General features: G+C 40.6%; 1 protein-coding gene and 1 long non-coding RNA gene across 6 annotated transcripts in view; one reads left to right on the top strand and one right to left on the bottom strand.

Annotated features, from left to right (window-relative positions):
• The window catches only part of LOC141776544 (uncharacterized), a 98,293-nt gene extending 73,639 nt beyond the window's left edge, over window positions 1-24,654 (top strand). For 3 of the 5 annotated variants that reach the window (XM_074650198.1, XM_074650197.1, XM_074650201.1), the window contains 10 exons: window positions 1,370-1,537; window positions 1,852-1,957; window positions 3,022-3,081; window positions 3,510-3,751; window positions 4,274-4,330; window positions 8,529-8,621; window positions 11,758-11,839; window positions 12,506-12,615; window positions 12,804-12,981; window positions 14,752-24,654. In XM_074650198.1, coding sequence (XP_074506299.1) covers window positions 1,370-1,537; window positions 1,852-1,957; window positions 3,022-3,081; window positions 3,510-3,751; window positions 4,274-4,330; window positions 8,529-8,621; window positions 11,758-11,839; window positions 12,506-12,615; window positions 12,804-12,981; window positions 14,752-14,756 — 1,101 coding nt within the window. In that variant the 3' untranslated portion in view covers window positions 14,757-24,654. The remainder of the gene's footprint in view (window positions 1-1,369; window positions 1,538-1,851; window positions 1,958-3,021; window positions 3,082-3,509; window positions 3,752-4,273; window positions 4,331-8,528; window positions 8,622-11,757; window positions 11,840-12,505; window positions 12,616-12,803; window positions 12,982-14,751) is intronic. The other 2 variants (XM_074650200.1, XM_074650199.1) reach the window with 2 other exon arrangements.
• LOC141776547 (uncharacterized) lies at window positions 13,452-13,736 on the bottom strand. Its single transcript, XR_012595785.1, has 2 exons — window positions 13,574-13,736; window positions 13,452-13,489 (listed from the first exon to the last, which is right to left on the bottom strand). It is a non-coding gene; the product is annotated as an uncharacterized LOC141776547 (long non-coding RNA).
• Window positions 24,655-27,674: the final 3,020 nt, after the last annotated feature.

Below are 27,674 nucleotides of genomic sequence, written 5' to 3'. Positions count from 1 at the left end.
ACGAACACACACACACACGGATGCTCTGGAAATTACACAGACATCTTCCACCTCAGTCAGTGCACTGCTTCTGCTGCTTCTATCGGTCTCTTGCTATCATAAGCTATAAGCTATCAGAGCTTATTAGCTGTATGCACCATCCACTTTTGTTTAAGGCTGCAGCTATTAATTATTTTCATTATGGTCGACTGGTCTGTTAAATGCCAGAAAACTGTGAAAAATGTCCGTCACAGTTTCCGTAAACCCAAGGTGATGTCATCAAATTACCTGTTTTGTTCAACCAAATAAGAAGAGCAGCAAATCGTCACAAATGACCGCTCTACTTTGTTGGAGTAGCCTATAAACTGCTCCCCAAAAGAGGCGTGGTTTGTAAACAGTTATGAGACGGGAGTCGAAGACACAAATATGTCTCTGAATAAACTATATGAACTTATTAGCACCGATGCCTCACAGCAAGAGGGTCGCAAGTTGGGCTTGGAGCCCTTCTGTGTGGAGTTTGCATGTTCTCCCCGTGTTAGTGTGGGTTTTCTCCGGGTTCTCAGGTTTCCTCCCACATTCCAAAGACATGCAGGTTAGATTAATTGCTGACTCTAAATTGCCCGTAGGTGTGAATGTGAGCGTGAATGCTTGTCTGTCTCTATGAGTCAGCCCTGTGATAGTCTGGCGACCTGTCCAGGGCCTGTCCCCGCGACCCTGAATAGGATAAGCAATGAATGAATGAATGAACTTATTGTTCCATTAGCGACCAGGCTAACGAGCTTGCTAACAGACAATTGGAGCCAGATGAAGGAGCTTTCTCCCCTCTTCAATAACTCGTTATTTAATAAAAAAAGATGTACAATCCTCAGAACAAATGCTCGGGGGGGGAGGAAACAACACAGTGCATAGAGAGAAGCTTGTTGAGTTATGGCTGGAAAGGATCCGTCTTATGTAAAACTTTTGCGAGAGAGTTTGTGTTCATGCGTTTACCACCACGTGTTTGGTGAAGGTGCACAGATGAACTTCCTGTGCCTTTAGCATGTCATTTAGTCTCTGTGGATGTGTATCGTGTGTTTGCTGATTCTCCGATAGCCTATCTGGGACCTGATTTCCATATCACATGCTACTTTTGAACTGCTGCTCATTTCAACAGATTTGAGGCTTATAATTTTATAATTTACGACTCATGAGCTCTCAGAAGTGGCTTTAAATTGCTAATTTTATTTTTATGATTAAGGTTGCTGGCTGTCTGCCACATCACGCTGTCATTGCAATCAGTGATTTCATCTCTGCTTTTTCTCTCTCTATCTCTATCTGTCCTCCTTTTTCTTTCTTTCCCTCCCTCTTTATTTTACTGTATTGTGGCTTCTTTTAATTCCATCATCACCAGCCTGACGCCAAATCCCGCCCATCCACCCTCTCCACCAATGGCGAGGCCGCCTCGGCCAAACGCCCCTCCCCCACCACAGCCAATAAAAAAAGCCCCGTACCCAAGGCGACCACGCCCACCGCCGCCAAGCGGCCGCCAACAGCAGCTGGCTCCGCCAAGGCCGCCAAAGTGAGTATCATACACACATGGGGGGATTTATTTCTTCTATTCAGACTGGATGAATGTAATATGCTCCATTTCAGTGACGACTGGCCTCAGTCTGCGTCTGTACTCGTGTTCTTCACATTTAGTTCAGTCCTGAAGTGTTCTTATTTATTGAGGATACCTTGGGAGCTGAATAGTGTGGACTTAGTAATCCCAGCATGCATTTCTGGTGGTGTTTTTTTTGTTCTCTTTGCTTTCACTCTCTGCTCATGTTGCGGTTGCACGATTGACCTCTCATAAAACCCCGCAGCTCATCTGTCCTCTGTTGTGATTTCCAGACTCCAGAAAATGAGAAACGCCCACCAATGCCAAAGGCCACGCCCACACCCCGTGCGACAGCCAGTAAGAACGGCTCCTCTGCGACCCCTGCAAGTAAACCTGCTGGTACGTGCACGCACATACTTACACAGCTTGTGCAGTAACATCATCTCTGTTATATCTACAGCGTCTGTCTGCCCTCTGTATCTGATTGTGTGATATGAAACGCTGCTTTGGCTAGTTCATAGTGTTGAAAGGTTGCACTGTGACCCCTACAACAGGAGCTGAACTCTCTACAATAGCTGGAGAATGACTCACTATGTAAACCGGCACCGCTCCAGGCAACAGGCTAACTGAAAATGCTAGCATATTTTACACTTTATCGGATTCGAGAGCTGGCTTTTTGAAGACACCAGACTGGTATTTTTACCCGCACATCACAAACAGTATCTCACCTCGCCGAGAGAGGAAGCTATGACTCAGTCGGAGCTATGTTAGTCAAACAGGCGTTCTGCTTTTTGTGCGCTTCAACTCGGCGCCCTCAGAGAATATGATTCATTCACCCGGTTCACAGCGGTGGGTGTTATATGTACTGCAAGGTGCGTATTTCATTTTAATTGCATGAGTGAACTCATTGCTTGTGTGGCTGTTGGCCCCCGTGGCAGCAGTTTAGTCAGATTCCATAAAGCTTCTGCCACGTGATGGCAGCGTTACCTACAGCACAACTTCATCAACATGATGGACACGCTGTCACACCTCCATAAACGGTGACATTACTCCCTTTTTCAGCTCAGACTGCAAACAACACAATCTCCCTTCAATCTCCTGTTCAGTTGATCAATCACCTTGAAACACTTGCCTAAAGTCTGACATCCTCTCACATCTAAAGACAATGTTTCTTAAGACACAGAGCTTTTAATCTTGGGAAGTTTGGGACAGTGGTTGGCTAGCTAGCTATAGCATATAACATACTCAGCGAGGATTTCGAGAGCTGCAGCTTTTTCCCTTCTCCGCTCTATCGTGGTACAAATGGGAGGACACGTAAAAGAGGCGCTCTCGTTCACTCCACAACTCCACCTGTTCCTTCCATGTTTACTTTGTACCCCGTTCGCTGCTTCCTGTTTGGTGCTGGAGAGAGCGTACCTATTGGTTGTTGACGATGTTTTTAATGTTGTGTTTCTTGCTTACAGCGAACAAGAATGACAAGACTGAGAACAAGACGGGAGAGGTCAAGAAACCCAAGACTACAGGTAACAAACTAAGAGGAAAGACGGACAGTCAAGGATAAAAAGTTCACTAACAATAATGTTTCAATATTTTTCGCATGGAATTCTAAATGTCCGTACGTAACATACTTAAGTTACACTTAACTTACATCACGTACGTACCATACTTAACTTATGTCACATACATAACATACTTAATTTACACTTAACTTACGTCACGTACGTAACATACTTAACTTACGCCACGTATGTAACATACTCAACTTATGGCACGTACATAACATACTTTATTTACACTTAACTTATGTTACGTACATAACATAATTAACTTACGCCACGTACGTAACATACTTAACTTATGTTAAGTACATAATATACTTAACTGACGTCACATACGTAACATACTTAACTTAAGAACTTCCGTAACAAATGTACTTCTTGTAACCCTTTAGCCCGTCCTCGCCCGGTCTCCACCACTACTCCTGCCGCCTCCACTAACGGCGAAGCCGCTCACCGCCGCCGCGTCCTCACTAAACCCCCCGTGCCCAAGCAGACCCCGATGGAGAAGAAGCCGCCGGTGCCCCGTGCTCCTCGAACCCCCCGGCCCATCAACGCTCCGACACCTGACCTGAAGAACGTCCGCTCCAAGATCGGATCCATTGACAACATCAAGTACCAGCCCGGCGGAGGAAAGGTAGGACGAAGCAGACAGTACGAGAAAGGTCTTTGAATAATTCATAATCAGTGATGTACCTGTCAAGATTCCAGAAACGCTGCAGAATGATTTTCTTGAATCAGCAAATGATTTGGCACCGGTTGGTTTGTAATTCAGATAGCTGCTATGTGCTGTGCATCATAATAACATGTTCTACTCTGAGGGCTTCTTCTACGCTGACTGGGGCCAGACTTGCTGTCAGAATAAATATGAATCAATTGGTCCTCTAAAAGTTTACACTGCGTTGAATCTCAACTTGTTTCAGGAATATTAGCTAGTTTAGTAGCTAAAAGGTATTGCTGCTGCACTGCGCTGTTAATCAAATCACTATATTATAATTAGTTGTTGGCTGTAATGACCCATACACTCATCTGATTGGTCCAGCTGCTAACCCATCAGTTCCCATGTCCCCCCACCCCTCCACCCGCTGTTCCACCCCGTTGTGCTGTGGCGTGTGGTTGGTTGGAGGTTGTGTTGACTAGGGGGTGCTTTTCTCCCCAGGTCTCCACCCCGAACAACAAGGCATCCGACCCCTCCACCCCCGCCGCCAAGGCCAAAGTGAGTCCCTACCATCTACACACCTAACACACCTCACACACAATGCATCCTCCCACCTTCTCTCTGCATTCACCACATACACCATCAACCCAGGACACACCATTGCTCTTTATACCTACATGAAGGACTAAGTAAATATCAATCCACACTCATTTTCATTATGATTATTATAACCAAACAACAGTTTTGTGGACATTACTTTGTGTAACCTTTGCTTAAAGGAACAGTGTGTAGGATTTAGTGACATCTAGCGGTGAGGTTGCAGATTGCAAACTGAATACCCCTCTGCTCACCCCTCTCTTTCCAAGCATTTTGGAGAACTATGATAGTGGAGCCCTGATGCTTCTCATCACAGTGTCTGACACGCAGCCCTGCAGTCTGACATACTGACATACTGGTTACATGTGTTCCTATGTTCTCCTTGGCATGACTAGTGTACCAATGAACATTGACTTTAGTGCAAGTAAAGGATACTCTGGGTGATGACACTGTATAACACACAAATGGCTTCTACATGCCTTTTGTACCAATCTACATGCTCTTGCACACACCACTGCAAACCCCCACATTAAGTCACTCCTGGCGTCATACAAATTTGAGACATTGTGGTTTGCGGTCTGACTGGCTGTGTGTGGCTCAGTGGTTTGTTGGGCTGCACTTTATTCTTTCAACTCCCTCCAAAACACACCGGTGACAAAGGAGGCTGGCCTATTTTGAAGCCAAGTAGAACAAAGAAGCAAGTACAAGTAGTACACAAATGGCATTGTTGAACAAACAAACAACAAAAGAACGGCTTTTCCTGGTTTTCGTTCACTTCTCGTGTGCTAGTTGCAGATTTGTCCACTGCACCCACTGTTCTGTAGAGGTCATTGCTAAGATGGCACATCGATGGTTGCAGACGATGTGCACACAGCTGCAGGACTTCTTCACTTGTAGTAATATGGGGAAACATTTTCAGCATCCTGCAGTGTCCTTTTTATTGCATTAGTTCCTCACCCAAATTGAGGAGTCATGATGAACAACAACGTAGCAGCCACAGGTGTGTGTGTGTGTGTGTGTGTGTGTGTGTGTGTGTGTGTGTGTGTGTGTGTGTGTGTGTGTGTGTGCTCATGCGTTAAGCGCGTGTGTGCTAACTGCTCAGTGAGTCATCCTTGGCCGGTGCCACCTGCGTCATCATGCCGTGTTCATCCTGGAGAAAGAGACGGAGACGGAGAGAATGGAGGACGGCGTCTCAAGTCTGCTGCAGGGCTTTTTATAATACGACCACAGAGGCAATGAAACTGATATCACAACATGACGGGAAGGAGTTATGTCGTGAATGAGAGAGAGAAGAGGGGAATGGGGGATGTGGGTCCCTCCGATTCCTTAGTGGTAGAACAACACAAACAACGGACGTGTGCATTAATGTGAGCCCGCTTGATTAAAGCAATACATCAAGTTCCTGAGAAAATGAGCAGTTCAAATAGCCATTTGGGAGCAGAGAATATAGAGATTAAAATCATCCACATGTCCTCTGTTTCAATGCATGCTGACTTTTCATTGTGCATTATGTTGCATGGTGGTAAGTAAGCAGCTTTAGCTCAAAAGTCAGATTAAGGATGATTGTGGGGTGTCATAGAGTTGTTTTTAGTATTGGCAGTGTTCCATATGTTCTGAAAATTTCGGTAAACCTCGGTAAAACTTCATTTTACAGCTCAGCAAATTTCATGGTAATTAGGTGATAATTAGCAAGATACCTATTTGACATTTATTTGAAATTACTGCCAAATTACCCCAATATTTACCTCAAAATGTATCGAAAGTTACTTCATTATAAACATTATCTAATAATTATACACCGCTATTTCCCAATAGGTGGTAATTTATTTAATACATTTTTAGTATTTTAACCATTATATGCTATTTTAGCATATAATTATTAAATAATGTTTATAATAAAGTAATTTTCGATACATTTTGAGGTAAATATTGGGGTAATTTGGCAGTAATTTCAAATAAATGTCAAATAGGTATCTTGCTAATTATCACCTAATTACCATGAAATTTGCAGACCTGTAAATTTAAGTGTTACCCAAACTTCTTCTCAGGTGGGACACACCAAACTCAGAACCTCTTAAAGACCTTGACTTTCCCAGATCTTATAGTTTACTATCTAGTTTTGGCTGTAAATGGCATCGCAACAAGCAAATGTAAAAGGAGAGGAATCAGGAAAAGTAGGTGTCAGCCTCTGTCTCCTGTTAGTCTGCCTAATGCCCCGTCTCTGCAATAAAACTGATGAACTGCAGGCATGCACCTACTCAAACATCATGACTTCAGAGACACTTGCCTCGGACTTCAATCTCATTGTGATTTCATCCCAACTCATCATATTTTGTCGCTTGGGTAGAAGCCTTTTGCGTAGTATCTTGACGCTGAAGGTTCGCACCTGGTTAATGTGAAACTGTGGCAACAAAACTACTTGTTTAACGTTAGAAAAAACATCATGGTTTGGCTTAAAGCTAGAATGGGTAATGAGGAAAAACTGGTATGGCCATTTTCAAAGGGGTTCCTTGACCTCTGACCTCAAGATATGTGATTGAAAATGGGTTCTATGGGTACCCACGAGTCTCCCCTTTACAGGCATGCCCACTTTATGATAATCACATGCAGTTGCACTCTGACACACGGACAGCTGTTGTTGCCTGTTGGGCTGCAGTTTGCCATGTTATGATTTGCGCATATTTTTTATGCTAAATGCAGTACCTGTGAGGGTTTCTGGACAATATCTGTCATTGTTTTATGTTGTTAATTGATTTCCAATAATAAATATATACATACATTTGCATAAAGCAAGCATATTTGTCCACTCCCATGCTGATATGAGTATTAAATACTTGACAAATCTCCCTTTAAGGTACATTATGAACGGATACAAAATGTGTGATTAATTGCAATAAACTATAGACAATCATGTGAATCGCAATTAAATATTTTAATCGATTGACAGCCCTTTAAAACATTTCCTGGGTTTTCTGATGCTTTTTGGTGTCTTTGTAATATGACCCTTGCTGCAAAATCATTTACCCTACTTGTAGACAAAGCGGAAAGTTGAAATATCAAAGAGATGGCATTCAACACAACTTGAGTTATATTGGGCGTCACTTAATATTTAGGTCGACCAATGGGCCAAACTCTCAGAGTATTGCCTTAAGAAAACAAACCAGAGTTTGTGCTTCAGTCATTTGTCTTAGATTGGCTGCAGGGCACAACAACAGGCTGAATGGTCCACTACCTAAAAGGAAAACCTTTTGTCTTCCACACGCCCGTATTAGTCGCTGGCAGTCGCCCCTCTGCTTAGAACGGCATGTATTAACACAAAACCACTGACTGTCGTTTTGTAATATTCTGTTGCATGTGCTAGCTGTCTCCCCTTCCAGTGTTTGTCCTTGTGCTTGATCAGTTTTTTTGTTAAAGCCGTTTATGGAAGTGCTCTATAGACCCCTTTTTGTGCGACGTCATGATTACGTCACAGTGTTGGCTGGAGGCAAAACAAAGGAAAGACTGGAGGCTAACACTATAGCCGTGGGCTAAAGTTACGCATCTAAAATGTCATCTTGCCGTGTTGTTGGGTGACAGAATTGAGCTATCACATACATTTGAGATGACAAAAGGTATTCGAGGCGAAACGTTTCAGACTTTTTCTGCCTCCACTTAACGCTCCGCCCACAAAACACGTCATCATGTTTACTAACAGAAAAGGGGTCTATTGTTATTCAGTCAGTAACCTCCATCTTTTGATAATTCAGCATTAATTTATGTAAGAATTCACAAAACTTTTCCTTTAAGATCTCTCCGATCAGCTGCGCCCTCTTTTTGAACCACAATGATTTTGTTGCATAACGTCCCCGACGCCGTTTTTGACAGTGTTGTGTTCTGATAAAGCTCATCATATAATGCAGCTAATCACTGAACTCATGTGTAGGAGGACTCATTTGATTTGAATGACAGAACCTCTTCCATACTTAACAGAGCTAAGCTACTCTGTTTCCTGTTAACTGAAGCTGCCAGCTGATCTGCTCTTCTCTGCTGCTCTTCTCTGTCTGCCTGTCATACCCTTCTTTCTTTCTTTCTTTTTCTTTCTTTCTTTCTTTCTGTTTTTCTATTCCCTTCTACCTCCTCACTTTCCTGCTTGTCTGTGTGTCTGCCTGCCTGTCTTTAGGTTCAGATAGTGCACAAAAAGCTGGACTTCAGCCATATCACGTCTCGCTGTGGCTCCAAGGACAATATCAAACATGTCCCTGGAGGTGGCAAAGTAAGTACTGCTGGAGCTGGAGGGACACTCTGGTTAGGGTGGATGCATATCACATTTTTAGGCTCAGTTAGCCTCATTCGGACTGTCTTGCTCAAAATTGTGATCAATTGAGAATCTCCTTTTTATCCCAGCCACAAAAAAAAGATCTGATTAGGAATTAAAGTTGTTTCACCATGGCTTGATGCATATTATATCTGATTGGGCTGTATTTACCCAAAAACGTCATTTTCAAAGTAACTCAAAGAACGAATGCACTGCAATCAGCGCATTTATGGCTCCCTCTGTTTGCATTTTGGATTGATTTCACTCAGAGTGAACTGACCACGGGTCCTTCGGCCCACCCTTCCAGATGTTGCTCCCATCTGCTCCAAACACCTGCTGCACTATCATATTCCATCTCTGGGCTGCCCTCACAATCACCACTTTGCTGTCTCAGATCACTTAAAACAGAATGCAAAAGGTATACTGGAAATGGCTTGAGTCCAAATCAAGTAGTGGCATCGATTAAAGCTATAGGCTGGACCGATCACACATATCAGCAACTGTTCGGTTTTAAAGCTGCACTTTTATAAAATATTTTTTTGAGATATTTGCTCTTATTGTCACTATATCATATATAGCACTGATCAAATATGAATCAATACTTTGTTACTGCATTGCCTATGTTTTTAGAAACATCTTGTAGTGTACTGTTTAGCAGTAAAAATGAGAATGTTTGCTCCGACCAATGGGCGGTGCTTAGTTTTGGTTCAACTGTTTTCAACATGGCTGTCGGGTCACAAACTTTTTCATTTTACAGCTAAACACGACACTAAAATATGTTTCTGAAAACATTTGAGGGGAAAAATAGGCATTATAGTAACAGAATATTGATTCATATTGATATTGATATTTGATTCATATTTGCTCGATTCTGATTGGTTGTTTCCTTTCTTGCAAATGCCATTGGGAGCACTAAAAGGAGGCAGAGCAACTTGCTTTTTTCACAGATTATCTGTCTCATGTACTACTGTCAGGATATAGTGACAGTTTGAGCAAATATAATAAAAAAGTTATTTTTTATAAAAGTTAGCAACTGCAGCTTTAATACTCAAGAAACCTGTTATCTCACATAACAAATCCGTAGGATTAATTTCCTTACGGACCCTGAAATATGCCCTCCGGGTCACTTCACCAATTTAAACCGTTAGTCATGACAACGCTGTTAAATTTACAGAAATCTTTTTTTTTTTCATTATGTTTCCACTAAAATGTAAATCAGATATTTGGACAGTGGATTGAAGAAATAGTACATATTATTATGAAATGATCTTATCAAAAACATTCTTCGTAATTATTTTAATCATGGAATTTATTTTTTTCAAGCTAAAATATAAAAAATTGCTTGTCCCACGATTGGTCCCACCAATGCCTCTCAATCATTTGTACTATTACTCTTATGCAGATGTTTATGTTAATCTTTACTGTTGTCTCATCCATTTTTTGGCTGCCTTTATTATATTAGGTGCTCTATACATTTTTATGTATTTTTGTTTTACATGTAAATGTAAAACAAGAATACATTGTTTTACATGTAAATGTAAAAGAAAAATACATCGGTACAACACATGTAAAATGAAATATTAAGGGAGACATACATACAAGCTTTATATATTTTCTCCATACTGTGTGTTGAAAAGCCTTCTTCTGTAAGCAAATACAAACCAGTACAATCCTATAGGTAATGGTTCCCAGATCACAGGGGGTGCGCCAGGATTTGTCTGCTCTGAGGTTGTCAAAATTTGCTCATGTATAACTAAAATCTTAATAACACACTTACTGGATAATTTATATGTTTACAAGTTTGTATATAAAACTAATTAAAAAGATATTTCCATATTTGTTGGCGTTTAGCCTTTCGAGAACAACATTTGCTCTCCGGATTGAAGCATCCAAAGGGAGGCCCACACCTTTATTAACGGGGCGTATATAGCTAGCAGCAATCTAACACCATAAATTACATTTATTTAACCACAATAACAAAAAATCTATTTTGGTTCCAACACTATTATAGTAAATTAATAAAGTCGTTTTTCCCTGGCAAGTCCATCAAGACGTCATCACTTTATTTAAGTTGAGGCAACTGATGAGTTCTATTCATTAAAGAAAGTTGATTTAATAAAAAATAATTTATTTAATACGCTGAATCACTTTATTCAATTTGAGGATTTGTATATTTTTTTTTAGGTTGATGACGTCTGGGAGGGCTCAGCTTTTCTTAGATACAAGTAGGTGGGGGGGGGGCTTCAAGGAAAATAGGTTGGGAACCACTGCTATAAGGTATTAATACCACAGTATAAAGGTACTATACACATCTCATGGGCAAGTACTGCAGCGGGCTAACACATTATCCATTTGCACTATTTGCAATATTCAAATTGTCTGTATTTACCGGAAATCATGGGCGTGTTTACTTCAGTCTAAAATGACACCATGAATATTTAAATTAGCAGTTAAGAATTCAAATATTTGTGTTTGTATTATAAAATCAGGTAAATTAATATTTGAACCTGTCAAGTAGCCTCTAATGGGGGGAGCGCTCTAATGTCAATCAGAAACAATCATGGTTGGTTTGCTAATCAAATCATAATTGTCTGTCCTCCTGTCTGTCATCAAATATGTATATATATGATTGATCTTGTCACACACTTGTCAGGCAGCTCACCGGCTCTTAAAACCCATCAGTTGCCAGCTGCCGTCCCATTACTGCTTGTGATACTGAACGCACGCTCTCATGATGTGGCGACGGTCTAATAACCTGCCTTCTCGCATCCTCCAATTATAGCCTGTCCTAATTTATATGCATACATGGAGCATCAGTTACCTGCCTAACAAAACAAAACAATAAAACAGGTAAAAGTAGGGAATGAAGCATGGGTACTGTAGGTAGTCCAGCATTTGTTGTGTTGTATCCATTCCCCCCCACATACACCACTGTATTGTACAGAATGCCATCCTCTCTATAAATGCACTAGGTGCATGATAATGGATGAAGTGGACAGAGTGGACGCTGACGTATATAGCTGCATTGTACTGGATGTGGCGTCTTTATGAGTTAGCGTAAAGACGCTACATTATGATCTCTCTTCTTCCCCAGGTGCAGATCCTGAATAAGAAGGTTGATCTGAGCAAGGTGACGTCCAAATGTGGCTCAAAGGACAACATGAAATATAAGCCAGGTCGGACTTAAGACTTCTATTCTCCTCTATTTCATCATTTTATTTAACCCATCTGAGACCCGAAAGATCCTGACTGACTGTACTGTCTTTCAGAGGCTCCGGTAGGTTCAGTTTTAGGGACTAGAGTGAAGCTATATTGATATCATATGAAACTAGACAACCTAAGGAATCCATTGGTACCAACCATGTCATGCTACCATGTCAGGAAGGAAGCTAAATAACGCACAATTTGGGCAAATTTTTAGTGAGGAAAAACTGTCATGGCCATTTTTCAAAGGGGTCCCTTGACCTCTGACCTCAAGATATGTCAAAAAGTTTTGATACCAAATCACAGCATGGCTTTTTCTATGGTGTTCCTCAAGGTCTTGGTGTCTTAATGTGGTATTTTGGAGGGATTATTGGTCATTTTTATCAATTCTGGAGCGGTAAAAAATGGTTAAATTTCGCACCAAATCTATGTAACAAAACCCCAAAATTGCCGCAACAACTTATGAGACATAATAGAGCATGGGGATGGTCATCATATACTTCTATCATAATGTTATAAGCGACACCATGTACCCCCCTAAAAAAGACAAATATGGGTCTATTGTGGGTCTCACAGGGTTAAACTCTAGTTTATTCTTTGCCGTCTCATACTAACCTTCTTCTTTTTTTCCCCCTCAGGTGGAGGTGACGTGAAGATTGAGGCCAATAAGCAAAACTTAAAAACTAAGTCTAAGATTGGATCCATGGACAACGTGGGGCCGGACAACGGACATACCAACGGACACAAGGTCCCACTTTAACACTCATTTTATCAGTTCTCTGGTTCCGCTGACTCATTGTGCTTTTACTGGCCGACACCACAAGATGGTGTGGTAGCATGAGATAGCAAAAACCCTTTGTGTTCATTGTGTGTATTATATGTGTGTGTCTCTGTGTGTGTGTGTCCCTGCCCTTGTGTGTCTATATTTGGCTACAGGAGGAGAAGACACCTTCACTCCCAAGTGGCGCTCCGACAACAGGACCAGCAGGCGTTGCTAAGGCAACAGCACCAGCAGGTGTTGCTAAGGAGAACGGGGTGAAGGAGCCCACACCTACTCCTTTTGGGGGAGACGGACTGAGGGAGCATAGCATAGACAAACGCATCACTGAGACAAGTGGGTGTAAACACACACACACACATAATCAGCTTTAAAAGCATTGAAGTGCTCGTCTGTCCTCCTTACTTACTGTCGCTACACTTGTCAAGATTTCCATTCTTGCACAGCAGATTTACCACTCCAAATTCTCAGTCATTTTTTAAACAATGGGTCCTTGATTTCAGACTTAAGTACACAAAAAGCAGGTTTCTCATTTATAGCCGACAGCTGAAATGACAACTGTTGCTGACGGATCAGCTGCAGCTACAACACGTTCTCACTCCCAACTCTTCACATACTATTCATATGCACGGTCAGGTCCTCTTGGTGTCACTTTTTAACGCACTGGGTATCCCTTTAGCTTAATTTTTCAACATGCAGGGTAGTCCGATAGCTTTCAGCACAGGGTTAGCGTTGTGAATTCAAACAAAACTATTTGGTTAGGTTTAGGAAAAGTCAAAATCATGGTTTGGGTTAAAATAAGTATGTACTTAACTTACGTAACATACGTAAGTTAAGTACATTACTTAAGTGACATAGGTGAAGTACGTTATGTAAGTTAAGTTACTTACGTATAAATGAGAAGCCTGCTTTTATTTAAGTTATGTACGTAACTTAACTTAACTTACGAACTTAACTTACGTACGTAACTTAAAATAAGTCAACGTTGACTTCTGGTTTCACACGGGACACGAACAGCGGTCTCCTGAGTGAAGGTCCTGTGTTTGTTACGTAACTTAAGTTACGAACATAACTTAACTACATTTTGTACGTGACATAAGTTAAGTATGTTACATAATTGAACTTACGTACGTAACTTAAGATAAGTCAGCATTAACTCGGTTTCACACACGACATGAACAGCAGTCTCCGAAGTGAAAGTCCTGTGTTTTTACGTAACTTCAGTTATGTACTTAACTTAAGTACATTACAAACGTGACGTAAGTTAAGTATGTTACATAAGTTAACTCACGTTCGTAACTGAAGATAAGTCAACGTTAAATTGGTTTCATGAACAGCGGTGTCCTGGGTAAAGGTCCTGTGTTTGTTACGTAACTTAAGTAAGATAAGTACGTTACGTACAGTATGTGACGTAAGTTAAGTACATTACATAAGTTAACTTACGTATGTAACTTAAGATAAGATAACTTAAGCAAAATGAAGTGTTACCCAAAAAACTCTTCTAGTATTCTCTTCAAGTGTTGCTACTTGTACACTGCTGCAAAAAAAACAATTCTTGATATACCTGACATGCCTAGTTACGGTTGCTAAGCTATGATTGGACAATCGCTGCTCAGGGGTTTAGCAAACGGTCAATTACAGAGACAATAAATAGATATTGTGAATACATGTGTGTGTGTTCTCTGCTCTCTGCTACGTGTCTGATGGAGCAGAGTGGTAAAAATAGCGGACAATTTGCTGCTAAATGAAATCACGAAGAGACCTACAGACTAAAGATTAGCCGGTCTTAGTGGATTCATCCATCTCTGGCAGTGCAGCTGGCCTCCAGACTCCCTGACTTCAGAGGGACAACAGACTTCTGCCACCCGATGCAGTTGCCAAACTGTCTAACTGATGGATGGCTTTAGTGTTAATGCAATAATAAAAACAGGAATGTTTTATAATTTGTTCCATGATTCATATGAACCTGCGCAGGAACAGTACCAGCCTGCCATCTGGCTGGTGAGACTGAAACTCTGGGAAATGTCCACCCCTGTCTCAGTATCACTTTTCATGCCATCTTTATCTCTTCCTCATTTCTTAATCCCAGTCTCTTCTCCTCAACAGATTGAGTCCCAGTGACCTGTAGATTTTGGCGGGACACGCATGGCGCTCGCCAACCTGCCAATCAACTGACCAACCAACCTACCACGGCGCAGTCACTTCCCTTTGGCCCACGCCCTTCATCTCGCTCCCACCGCAGCACCGAACCGATCGATCGCCTCTCAGTGTTTCTCTGGGGTCCGCCTGCCGGCTTCATGCTATACCAACCCTGACCTTTGACCTCTCGACGGTTGACCTTTGGCCCTGCCTACCACAGAGAAGAGCACTTGCTGTTTGTCTGTGTTTCTGTGTGCGAGGTTCCACCAGCTTCTCGACTGACGAGCACTGATTTAGAGGACTTCCAACCTCAAAACCCCAAATTTAACAACACCACCCTACGCAATAAACCCACTATTGTAGTCATTGATGTATGGAAGTATACCGAGCATAGCCAGGTTTAGAATATCCCCACCTATCAGTCTAACACTGTTTAAACACCCTGCCTCACAAGTTCTTTAAATCTATTCTATGGTGCCTCCTACAGGCCTTCACAATTCAAAACCACTTTCGTTAGCAGACCTATGCTAACGCTACTACTTGCCTCACCTCCATTCCCACATCCCAGCCCCCTTGCCAGTGATTATTTCCACATCTACAGTATCTACGGCGCTGCATGTTGTTACATGATAGTTAACAATTATCTCCCATTACATCTCTTGGTATCATTGCACCAGTTTGTCTCACCTCACATTTATTACAATAATGCTTCTTTATCTCTGGACTGTTAATTAATACCATGATGCTTACTGTAAGCAGTGATCGATGCAGAAGACGGGGGCTTATGTGGAGTAGAGAGGATGCAATTGACCCCTTTGCTAAGCCCCGCCCCGCCACGCCCCGCCGCGGCTACTCCGTCAAGCCGTCAGAGCTACCATAGAGCCCACACTGTCAATCCCTGCAAAAATATTATATCATTTTTGGAAAAGGCGATTTCAGAGAGAAGCAGACAGAAAGGTCTACAATATACGTTTGGAGGATACATCAGGATGTCAAACTGATTCAGCAGCGAAAACGGGTTATGAAAGATAAAGATAGAAGCTAAAGCCTACAAATAAAAGTGAACCACCGTCACCTGGTGATCGAGACAGAAGACGATGAAATTAAGAAAAACACCCGGGTATGTTTGTATTCACTGTTAAAATCATTACAAAGCAAAAGCAGCATGTGTATACATTCAGTATACCGTCAGTAGCTAGCGTAGCATAGTGCTAAACGAGTTCACTATCACACAACGTGTTAACCACGACGGGTAACGAGTATCACTATTACACCACGTGTTAACCACGACCAGCTCGAAATCCACAAAACCAGCCTGAAGATGAAGAAAGTCGATTGCATGTGAGTTTATGGAGCAGAGGCGGATAGTTGTCGGACCCTGGTTGACGCTGGCCGATGCTACGCTGTGATTGGCCAGTCTGCGTTCAAGGGGCGGGACTTAGCGAAGGGGTCAATTGGAGACGTTTGGAAATAGGTCTAAAGATAGAGTTTGAAAACCAGTGTGGAAAGAAGCGTTCAGGATGTCAGAGGATTCCTGTGTTATGCTTCAAGAAAAGATGCATTCACTGACAGTTCGTTACAGAAATTTATAACAAAGCGGACGACTTTTACTGCAATTAGAAAACATAATTTAACGATGTGTTTAGTGCATGATAATCAGAAGAAGAAGGGTAGAAGTAAAAGGGATGCGGGAGCTCTGTGGCTTCTCTGGGTAGCCTCGGCTCAAAAAAAGGGTTTGGCACTGCAGTTAAGATCACAGTATTTAACCTTGAAGGAGCGTATTTAACCCTTTAGGATAAGTGTTTAACCTTGGAGTTAAACTGCTAGCTGCTAGCACCTTTTAGTCAAGCAACATGATTAATGCACAGTATACTGTATGTAGCACTTCTCTTATTATCTGGGTGAAGACCCGGTCACGCCAGCACTTTGAAAGGCGAGATTTTATGGCAAAATCCATTCATTACAATGCAATCGGTATTGTGACTGACTAGGCTAGCATGTTCTCTTCTTGCTAGTCTTAGCGGTTTGCATTTTTTCCAACGTGCCCTGCGATTAGCCTCCCTACGTCACCAAGCCGCTAAAACCACATAATTCGAGTAAACGTGCGGATGAATTTCACCATTCCACTTCCTGGTGTGCCCGGACCTTAATTCACTACGACACAATGTTCTTTATTCTTTATTTGTTTGTATTCCCCATTAGCTTCCACAAATTGGTCGCTAGTCTTCCTGTGATAGCACACTACTTAAAGGGGACGTATCATGAAAAGATCACTTTTTCAAGTGCTTGTGCTCATACATTTGGGCATCTGGAGTGCCTACCAACCCACAAACTGTGAAATAAGACGACCCAGTCAGCCATTCAGATTTGGCTCCGCCTTCCTATGTCACATGCGGGCTCATTAGAATATATCGCCTACAGCTTGAGAACTACTTTTGCAAAGGGTGCACCATATTTTTCTCGCAAGCCAATCAGAGCAGACTGGGCTTTTTCGGTAGGGGGGTCTTTTTTAAAGAGACAGGCGCTAAAACGGAGCGTTTCAGACGGAGGGTGAATACAGGTATATTCAGACATACAGTATGAGGAACAATAATGTGTTTTTTGAGCTTTAAAGCATGTAAACATGTTCTGGTAGAAACCCAAAATACAAGTATGAACCTGAAAATGAGCATGATATGTCCCCTTTAACTGTTCATGTCCTGCTCGTGAAGCGGAACATTTTGATTTAGATCCGCCCCGGTCACGTGGTCGTAGCACAAGTCCACAAACTACGTTGGATGTTTCAGTACCGCAGCCCCCCGTTCAGTTTTGTTTGATAAAAGTATTTAAAAAATGACAAAAAAAAAGCACCTTAAGCAAAAAGACCACTTACAAACCCTTAACCTTCATCTCTAAATACCCAAAACACTAAAAATGTGGGGGCACTAAACCTTTTAGTCTTCTCAGAAAGACTATTACTTAGGTACCCACACTGTCTAACCGCCTGATCCCAGACCTCCCATGTACCCTTCAGTCCCACTCATACACCTGTAGACTCTCCTGTGAGCGACCCCAGCAGTCACCCTGAGCTGTGTCTAGCATTTACAGTTCACACGTGGCTATTAAGAGACAGACAGACAGACAGCAGCTCCTTTCTCTCGCGCATGTGGTACTTCCTGGTCATGTGGTTCACCCCCAGTGGAGAGGAAGTCCTCCCGCTAGCCGGTGCGTCTTAGAATCCTCTCTGTGAGACCTGCTAACTTTCTTCACACACATAAGCACAGATATATACACTGGAAAGCACACACATGCTTGTCGATGTGCATGCACACACACACATATACAAACAGCACATATATACACATACAGTATATTATACACACACCCTGAAATAAAAAAACGGTATGCTGTTCATAGCAAGCATTTCTCTGTTAATGAAAACTACTCTTTTATTGTATTTTGGTGGTCTATGCTGATATCGTTAAAACAATGATGAGCTGTGTCGGTGTGTTGTTCCTATCACAGTCATCGTCTGACATTTTCCATCATAGGCTCACCTCACCCCGGCCCCCACTTCTCGTCTATTTCCTGTGTTTCACTCCAACTCTCTGACAGCAATACAGTGATCTTAGTTGGGAACGCCTCCTGTTACGTGTTACGGCGAATACACACATGACAGAGACAGAGAACGACCACAGAAGTTAACAGGTGGTTAAGAGAGTCAGGTAACACTTCATTTTACAGGTCCGCAAATTTCATGGTAATTAAGTGATAATCGGCTAGTTTGAAATTTCAAACAGGTTACTTGCTAATTATCACCTAATTCCCATGAAATCTGCGGAACTGTAAAATGAAGAGTTACCAAGAGTCCACTTGCAGGAAGATGTGAAGGTTAAAGGGAATAATGTTACATTCATGGCGAGTCTGAAGTTGGCATTTTATTTGCAACTTTTTAAGTGACTGATTAATTTCTAGTAGTAGACTTTCTAGTAGATTGAACCTACTTAGAGCTACTACGAGCCACTTGAGGCAAAGAACGTACAATATACTACCAAGAGGTGAAAGTCAATTGTTTGTTCCATTGCAACGTCAGCGCCCAGCAGCAGAGCTACGCTCCCGCCATTTTGGACTGAAAGCGACTCCCGGGCGCCAGTAAAACATCCGCCGTTAAAAAGTGAAACAAAATTATTTCTATTCTATTGTCATATATTTAATGTCTCAACCAAAATGGCCTGCGTTGAACAATAAAAATATTATAAATATATTGAGCGTTTTCAGTCCAAAATGGCGGCAGCGGCTGTTGTCTCTTTGCTTAGGGTGAATACTACGCAGTAGCAGATGATCAAGTTTTTAGGTTTCTCTGGCATATATTTTAAACAACATCTGTAGTGTAAATAGATGGAAGTACATTGTTTTTTTTTACATTTTTATTGGATATTTTCTAAAATATGAAAATTCTCGTTAAAAAATTATAATAATTATAAATGATTTTACACTGGACAGCAGGAACTGCCCAGCTCCAAAATGCCATGAATGCAGCAGTATTTTCAGCGAGGCAGAACCGGGAACGGCCTGCAAATACTGTAGTTGGGACCATCAGCGGTGTTTGAAGTTGTTCTTTCTAGTGGACGAATCTGTACTTGTAAAATAGAGATCCACATTTTAAAATCATCATAGTGCGCTCAGCTACGAAGAAAATATAAATCAGTGGTAGATGACAAATTTGCCTAAAGTTATAGGGAACATTTTCTCAGTTTTGTTAATCGTCTTTAATTATCTAGTGTGGAGTGTTTTTTATTATTTATAAGTAAATCATCTAAATTCAGTGCAATGCATTTTGGATTCTATTAAAACGAACACTGTGATGTGACTTTGATTTACAGACCAAAAGCATTGTCGTGTGTCACACCAGATGAAATGAGTAGAAGCAGCTTATCTTAGTGGAGAAGGCCCCTATCTACTCACTCTTATTCTATGCATTGTGCATTAAAGGTTGGGATGGTCTCCGCTTAAAACTACGAAGGACTTAGTGACGTGTTTTGTGGGGTTGTTGCCGTAGTTGTCAGATGTGTGAAGTGTTACTACTGCATCCATCCTGTAGAGAGCGCTGCTTAGCCTCTAGAACACTGATAGTCTGGCTCTGAGACTTAACAAAGGCTGACTGAGAAACCTTACATCACCATTAGAGTCGCTTCAGTCCAGTTTACATATACTGTTCTCATTGATGGCCACGCTATATTATCGTATCTGGATGGAACGCTAATAGAAATCGTATTAATTATGTACAGCTCCCCTTGAAACTCAAAAGTCTTGTACACTTTGAACACAGTCTTGTTTATTTCCTGATGCACTCAAGTGATATAAAAAGTTGCTTTACTGTATATTGGTAAAACATTGTCAGCTGTGTTCTGTACGTGTGTGCTTTTTGGGAGCATAACCGTCTTGGTAGTTAGATAAAAGTTATGATAATCAAAGAGCAAGTGATCACATAGTCAACAATAAAGACTATAGGCAACTAAAAGCATATTTAATATTGTCCTGTTCCCTCCAAACCATGCCCATGAGTTGCCTAAAAGTAAAAAAACATGACATGTGTGGATCATATGTGAAAGCGATAATGTGAATCTTTCTTCGGGAATGGAAGAACAAAGGGATGAAAGCAGGTGTAGACGGTGGTTTGTGCATATAAACGGAGGGAGTTTTAGTCTTAATGTGTGTTGGAAGCTCGGTGTTAGAGCATGTTACCATATGACCGGATGACCTGATGTCGTGTATCCTGAATGGCACGTCGGTACCCCCTTTATCTTGGTCAGCTTAGTGGATTTTTAGTGGAACTTTGGTCATCGGTGTTGTGCTATTGGCCATGATGGTTTAACACTCGACTCTCCAGTCTGCCCTCATGTTGATCCTGTCAACGTTCGCTGGTTATTACCTTCTGACCAAGCTACAAAAGCACATTTCCCAAGTGGGCAGTTAGTAGTCAGTTTAAAGGAACATACTGAACTTTGAGGAGCCTAATTTTATGTGTTTTGAGTATTAATATAGCAGCAAACATTTATTTGCTATGTAAAGATATAAAGGAGTAATGTCTACCTGAGCAGAGAATGAAGTCACACACCTCTGTGTGTGTTGTAATCCAAGCTTTTATGTAATTTATTTACGTACTAGCCGGTCCGACCGAGTCCCAGTGAGTGTGTCCCACTGGCTAGCTAACTGCCGCCGATTTGCACTGTGCTAATAAGGCAGTTACCGCTGATAATGCCGTCCTGATCGTAGCGTAGCGCCCACCCTCCAGTTCCCCACTCGGTAGACACTGCTAGCTCTGTCAGCACTGGTGCCATTGTTTGCGCCATTAGCGGCTAGCCTTCGCCATGTTGAGAGCCGTGTGGAGGCAATACATCAATCATAGATTTGCTCTGAATTTGGAATTTAGCGCCTTTAAGTAATTCTAAGTGATTGTCATTATCCTAAAACAGTAAAAATGCAGCAGTTCCAATGCCGTATGGTTAATTTCTTTAATTACTAAGAGAAGCCTCCAAACCAGTGAGATTTATCCTGCGACCTGTAAAACAGACAGCTGCTAATGATAGTAGATAATGATAAAGATTACAATTCTTCAGATTTATTATAAATCCAGTTAAGGGTCACAATTTGTAATTTTGTGGGATTTCAGTGAAGTTACAGTGAAATTAAATTAAAAAAATGTTCAATTTACGTTGCATTTTTTCACATATACATCTATCAATTCCCCACAATTTGGAAATTGTATTATTACCTTTCCTTGGAAAGGCATTTGTGCCTTTATTAGATCCACAGACGGGAGAGAGCAGACAGGAAATGATATAGGTGATCACATGTAACAAAGGTCCCTGGGCATGGTCAACATCTTAAACCGCTTGGCCACCAGGGCGACGCATTAGATGACAGTCAATCTTCAGTTGTTGTGTAAGAAGATTTATTGTGACTTTATAGTAGAATCGGGTCGATTTCGGCCAAAACTAGCTTAAAGCAGGCCTGTCGTTCAGTATCAGTGCATTTGCCGGCTGATAAGTAACGACAAATAGCTGTACGTAAATGACAAAGATGCGTTTGAGGTTGTTTAGAAGCAGCGTTTATCCACCACAAAGTACATTTTTCAACTCTAAAAATCTGCTCAGTGCAAATCTTGGTCACAAGTTAAGAAATTTAATGGATCCATTGTGGAATTTCTTTGTTTATGTTATGTGTTTATATACAAAACTGAATATCAGCGGAATCATTTGTTATCAGATTTATATTGGTATCGGCCTCAAAAATCTAGTATGGGTCAGGCTATAGCTGTCCAACAGAGGTAATTATGGTCCCAGACTACTCTTCAGATATTTGGTATGAAGACCAATGGGCCACCTTATCCCTTAAAGTTAAGGTATCATTGAGGATATAATTAGGGTTTAAGACTCGATTTATGCTTTTAATACTCAGTAGTAGCCGGTATGTGCAACTTTACAGCTTGGTCAGAAGGTAATAACCAGATTCACTCTGATGTCCGTTCTCAGCTGTTTGATCCCCCAGTTATAGCGCTTGAACACCACCCTTCCACTAGTATGTCACACTGTCCCTTGTATATAGTTTCCACCATGTTTTTATCACTCCAGAAGTAACTCAAATAAATAATAAAAATCAAACAAAAAAAAGAGAAAAAAAAAATCGTACTTCTTAACAGGGTGTTGTGGATGTTGACGGATTTCACGTTCATGAACCCGTTAGGTTAATAATGGTATTATTATTATTATTATAAGATTGAAAGCATAAGAAAGGAAAAGTGTACTTTTTCTTTTTTTCAGAGTCTGCCTTTTTTTCCCGCCAAGAAAAGGGCTGCTGAAGTTTCAAGAATGTTTTTCAAATGTATTAAAGGTGCAAGAATTATGAATACATGTTTGAGATTTGTCTCTGTTCTGTTTTTGGAAGATAGATCACATATGGAAACACTATTTACCGGATTAAAATTGACGGGCAGGAAGGGAGGCAGTGTGTGTCGTGTTTGGTATGGTCCGATACGCGACTTAACAAACAAGACAGAAAAACCTGGAAAATCACAGAAAACAAAAATAACGCACTTCAGAATCGTATGGTTGGTTCATTAAAAACAGATGATTGGTTTCCACTCTTCCACTAATGCACTACTGTACATGTAACACCTGACGCACACTGGTCAGCCCTTTCTCTCGCCGACCGCCACCCCCCTTCCCGTTAGACTAACCAGGCTTAGTCTTTTGGCATGTGGTAGAATGTAATGTTGTGTATTAGACAGCTCCTATATAGACACCTTGACATACCTACCAACACGGGACTGAATTAAGGGACGTCTCGGACCAAACTATCTTCCCAGTGTTGATATCAAACGGTGAAAATAAAAGGAAATTTTGGACAAATTTGCACAATGAATAAAACTCGAACAATGAGCTCAAACATACAGCAAGTTTGAACTTAAACTGTACTTATAAGAGAGACGGCTAATTGCCTGAAACGTAACTGGGAAAATGGTTATGAAGAATTAAAAGGGAGTGTTGGTAGATATGCACCTGGAGCCCCTAGCTGTGTCTCCCACCTACAGAGGCTTGTCAGCATCACCGCACTGAAAAGTAGCTTTCTTCTCTACTTGTGTCCTTTCAACACTGTCAGTCTCACGGCTGTTCGTGAAATGGTCACGAAATTTTATCTATTTGATTCGTGTACATTTTATCGTGACGCACGTGTCAATCTCTGCTCCAGTCTTTTTAAAGTAAATCTATTTAGTTAGGTTTAGGAATAGATTGACTCGGTTAGGCAACAAAACTATTCCGTTAGGCATCGGAAAAGATCGACTTGGTTGGGTTTAGGCAACAAAACTACTTAGTTAGCTTTAGGAAAAGATCGCGGTTTGGGTTTAAATAATTCCGGAAGTGGCGTAACTTAAGTACGGAAGTTCAGTGACAAAAACTACTTAGTTAGCTTTAGGAAAAGATCGTAGTTTGGGTTTAAATAATTCTGGTAGTGGCATAACTTAAGTACATAAGTTACGTGACAAAAACTACTTAGTTAGCGTTTGGAAAAGATCGCAGTTTGGGTTAAAACAACTCCGGTAGTGGCGTAACACAAGCACGGAAGTTACGTGACAAAAACTACTTAGTTAGGTTTAGGAAAAGATCGCGATTTGGGTAAGAATAACTCCGGAAGTGCTTTAACTTAATTACAGAAGTTACATGAGAAATAAATCATCTTTGACTTGTGGTTTCACACGGGACACGAACATCGGTATCCTGGGCGAACGTTTTTATACTTCCCGGTTCACAATTACGTGGATTACATGCAAATTTATTCCGTGGTGGCCCTCACGAAAAAAAATGGGAAATTCATGTATATGTGCACGAATCAATACATTCAATTTCATGACTGTCTCACGAACTGCTGTGCAACTGGGCTGGTCCTTTACCGCATATACAGCAGCTACCAGACGGTAGTGCAGTAAAACCAGTATTCCGACAGTCTGTTTATCAAGGAGAGCACCAAACTAGAACTGTGTACCGCTTTCTACACGATAAATATTGTATTGATTTAAATTATTAGACAGGCTTTGTTTACCGGATTTCATTACAAATTGAGAGGAAACAGGCAAAAAGAGTCTGCTTTTCAGTGCCGTGGCGTGGATCCACTGTAGTGTGCTGTGTTATTCTGTAGGGCACAACACCATAGCAAGAGCATGCAGAAGACAACAAACAAACTGCTGGTTGTTAGAGGCATCTGTCCTGTTAGATAGAGCTCATCTCTCCCCCTTCAATTCTGAATATTTGGTATGAAAGAGATGTTCATTGTGATTCATTGTTAACCAGTGATGTGAATATTAATCATGAAATAAAAAGATGAGCAAAAGACCGGGCAGTGTCACAGTCGTGTCATTTCTTCTATACACTCATTTACAATATACACATTTACTGATGTAGTGCCATTTATATTTATATTTATATTAATCTTTATCGTACAAGGGTGGTTGTAACTTTGGCATGGCCATTTTCAAACGGGTCACTTGACCTCTGACCTCAAGATATGTGAATTAAAATGGGTTCTATTTGTACCCACGAGTCTCCCCTTTACAGACATGCCCACTTTATGATAATCACATGCAGTTTGGGGCGTAATAATGGTGTATTTGAATATTTCTGCATACTGGGGTCCCTAAACAGTCCTCGAATTACATAAATTTGGTAAAGCTGAGACTCTTGTGGATCCAATGAGCCCAACTGTATTCATGTGTGATGATGTTAGTCACCATAGGAGACCATTTTTTGAAACTGTATAAAATGACCTGTGGTGACCTCTAGGATAATCACAGCCTCATGAAACTTTACAGCCACAAACTAGAGACCTAGAGTATTCAGAGGATGGATGGCTTTTCTAGGTAGATTGACAATAAGGGGGTTTCTGAGCTGTTTACACAACAGAAAGTGCTCGCCATCCAATTGCCGATAAAATGCAATTCTTGCAGAAATCTCCAAATGTCAAAAGTTTTTGATCCCAAATCACAGCATGGCTTTTTCTATGTTGTTCCTCGAGGTCTTGGTGTCTTAATGTGGTATTTTGGAGGGATTATTGATCATTTTTATGAATTCTCAAATGGTAAAAAAATTGTTAAATTCAGCACCAAATCTGTGTAACAAATGGTATCAACCTCAAAAATTGCTGCAACAACTTATGAGACATAATAGAGCATGGGGATGGCCATCATAATGTTCTATCATAATGTTCTAAGCCCTTATACACTTTTACAATTCATTTTAATTAATTAATTAATATTTATTTATGATTTATGACTAGAACAACTTGACACACAGTGCTGAACTGCATCTCAAATTAAGCTTCAGGTTCCCAGCATTCAGATGATGTACACCACTTCTATGTGACATCTACTGTTGACCTGCTATCTCCCCCTAAAGACCCCCTGTACCTCTCTAAAAAAGACAAAACCGGGTCGCCAAATGTCAAATTGTTTGATACCAAATACCAGCATGGCTTTTTCTATGGTGTTCCTCAAGGTATTGGTGTCTTAATGTGGTATTTTGGAGGGATTATTGATATTTTTGATCACTTATCAAAAGGGGAAAAAAATAAATTTAGCACCAAATCTGTGTAACAAATGGTATAACCCAACAATTTCTGCAACAACTTATGAGACATAATAGAGCATGGGGATGGAAATAATATACTTCTATCATAATGTTCTAAGCCCTTATACACTTTTACAATTAATTTGAATTAAATGATTAATTAATTAATTAATTAATTTTAAAAAAAGACCAAAACTGGTCTATTGTGGGTCTCAGAGGGTTAATAAAACATCCAGCAAGTGGTGGTATACAGTCAAAATCTAAATTAAGGAGCTTTTATTGCATAATTTGGAGGTGTTGAAATTGTGATATCTTATTGTGAAGGACGGAAATAAGGTCCCGGATGTGTTGATGTGGACGACACATGAACTTGATACCTGGCGCACGGTCGGTTAATTCACCGGCGTTAGCCTCCTTTTACCGACTCTGGTAAAGTCAAATCTAAAGTAAATGATTAAAACGATATTTGGATAGAAAGGTAAGAAGTTAGACTTTAGTTTTGCGTCATTAAATTAACTGATAACATTACACCATAATTTATATTAGTAGTTAAAGTAGAATGTTAGCCGTCCGAACTAGGAAACAGGCAGCTAACGTACAGTGCTAGCTGCTTTTTCTATTGTTATTCAATAAATACGCTTAAATACTCAGCGACAGCCACCTGCTTGTATTATCACATGGATATACAACATTGTAATATAGACAGCAAAGTCCGTAGACAACATTTGAACGTGAGCTTTGTCGTGAGGCTTGTCCTGCTCTGCCCGGAAGTCCGAGGTATGACTCTTGGTTTCACTTTCAGTGTGACTCAATTCAATTTCAATTCAAACTAATTCATTTATTTTTTATTTAACTTTATTTTATTTTAATTCTTTGGATTGTTTAAGTATGTGTCCTCCCTTTTTTAATTGAATTGAAATTACAGTTTAAGATGAAGTCTTGTTTTGTTTTTTTGTGTTTTCTCTCTCCCCCTTGTTTTAAGTTGTGACATTTTGTGTAAAAACAAAGAGACAGCTGTAAAATGAAAATACAGTGGTAAAGAATGTGATTATGATTGTATAAGTTACTAAGTTAAAAAAAAAAAGATATTAAAAATATAAATATATACATATACATACATCAATGCCTTACATATAAGGAACTATACCAGTGCCTCCACAGCTGTGATTGGTACTGTGTAGTGCTAAATCTGATGTTAGACAACCGCAAAATTATGTCATTCTCAGAGTGATTAAGCCGGCATATAAATTTGTACATGAGATTTCTTAATAAAGTTTGAAAGGTATTTATGCCTGCCTTTATGACACAAACATTTCACTTGCACTGGAACATCTTGGTCTTTTTAGTAATATTCTCATTGCATCATTATATGTGACCTGAAGTCTCTGTAGCTCGCTTTTTTATAGTTTGACCAAAAATGGGCTGAATACAGTGGTGTACAATATAATCTGAACAGAGACGTCTTCACTCTGTCTGAACACATACTAAACTTCCATAAGAGAATGTTTGCTTGTGCGTACAACTTGTGGCATTGCCTATAAATATCATCATCTGTCATGTCTTCAGTAATGAAATGTCCAATATATTTGACCTTATTACAGACACAACGTTAGTTGCATTTTCTTTATTGTAATGTTTCTTCATTTTTTTAAAAAAGGATGCAATGAAATACATAAGCATTAAACCTAAATACTGGATCAATATTTTACCAATGGATTCTTTAGGTTTTCTAGTTTCATATACTAGTATCTTCACTCCAGTTTTAAAACTGAGCCCGCTACAACAGCCCTA

This window comes from Sebastes fasciatus, chromosome 11 (assembly GCF_043250625.1).
Source record: "Sebastes fasciatus isolate fSebFas1 chromosome 11, fSebFas1.pri, whole genome shotgun sequence".
In the NCBI taxonomy this organism is placed as follows: Eukaryota; Metazoa; Chordata; class Actinopteri; order Perciformes; family Sebastidae; genus Sebastes; species Sebastes fasciatus.
Note: the sequence above shows the minus strand (reverse complement) of the source record. Positions and strands in the feature narration are given on the sequence as shown.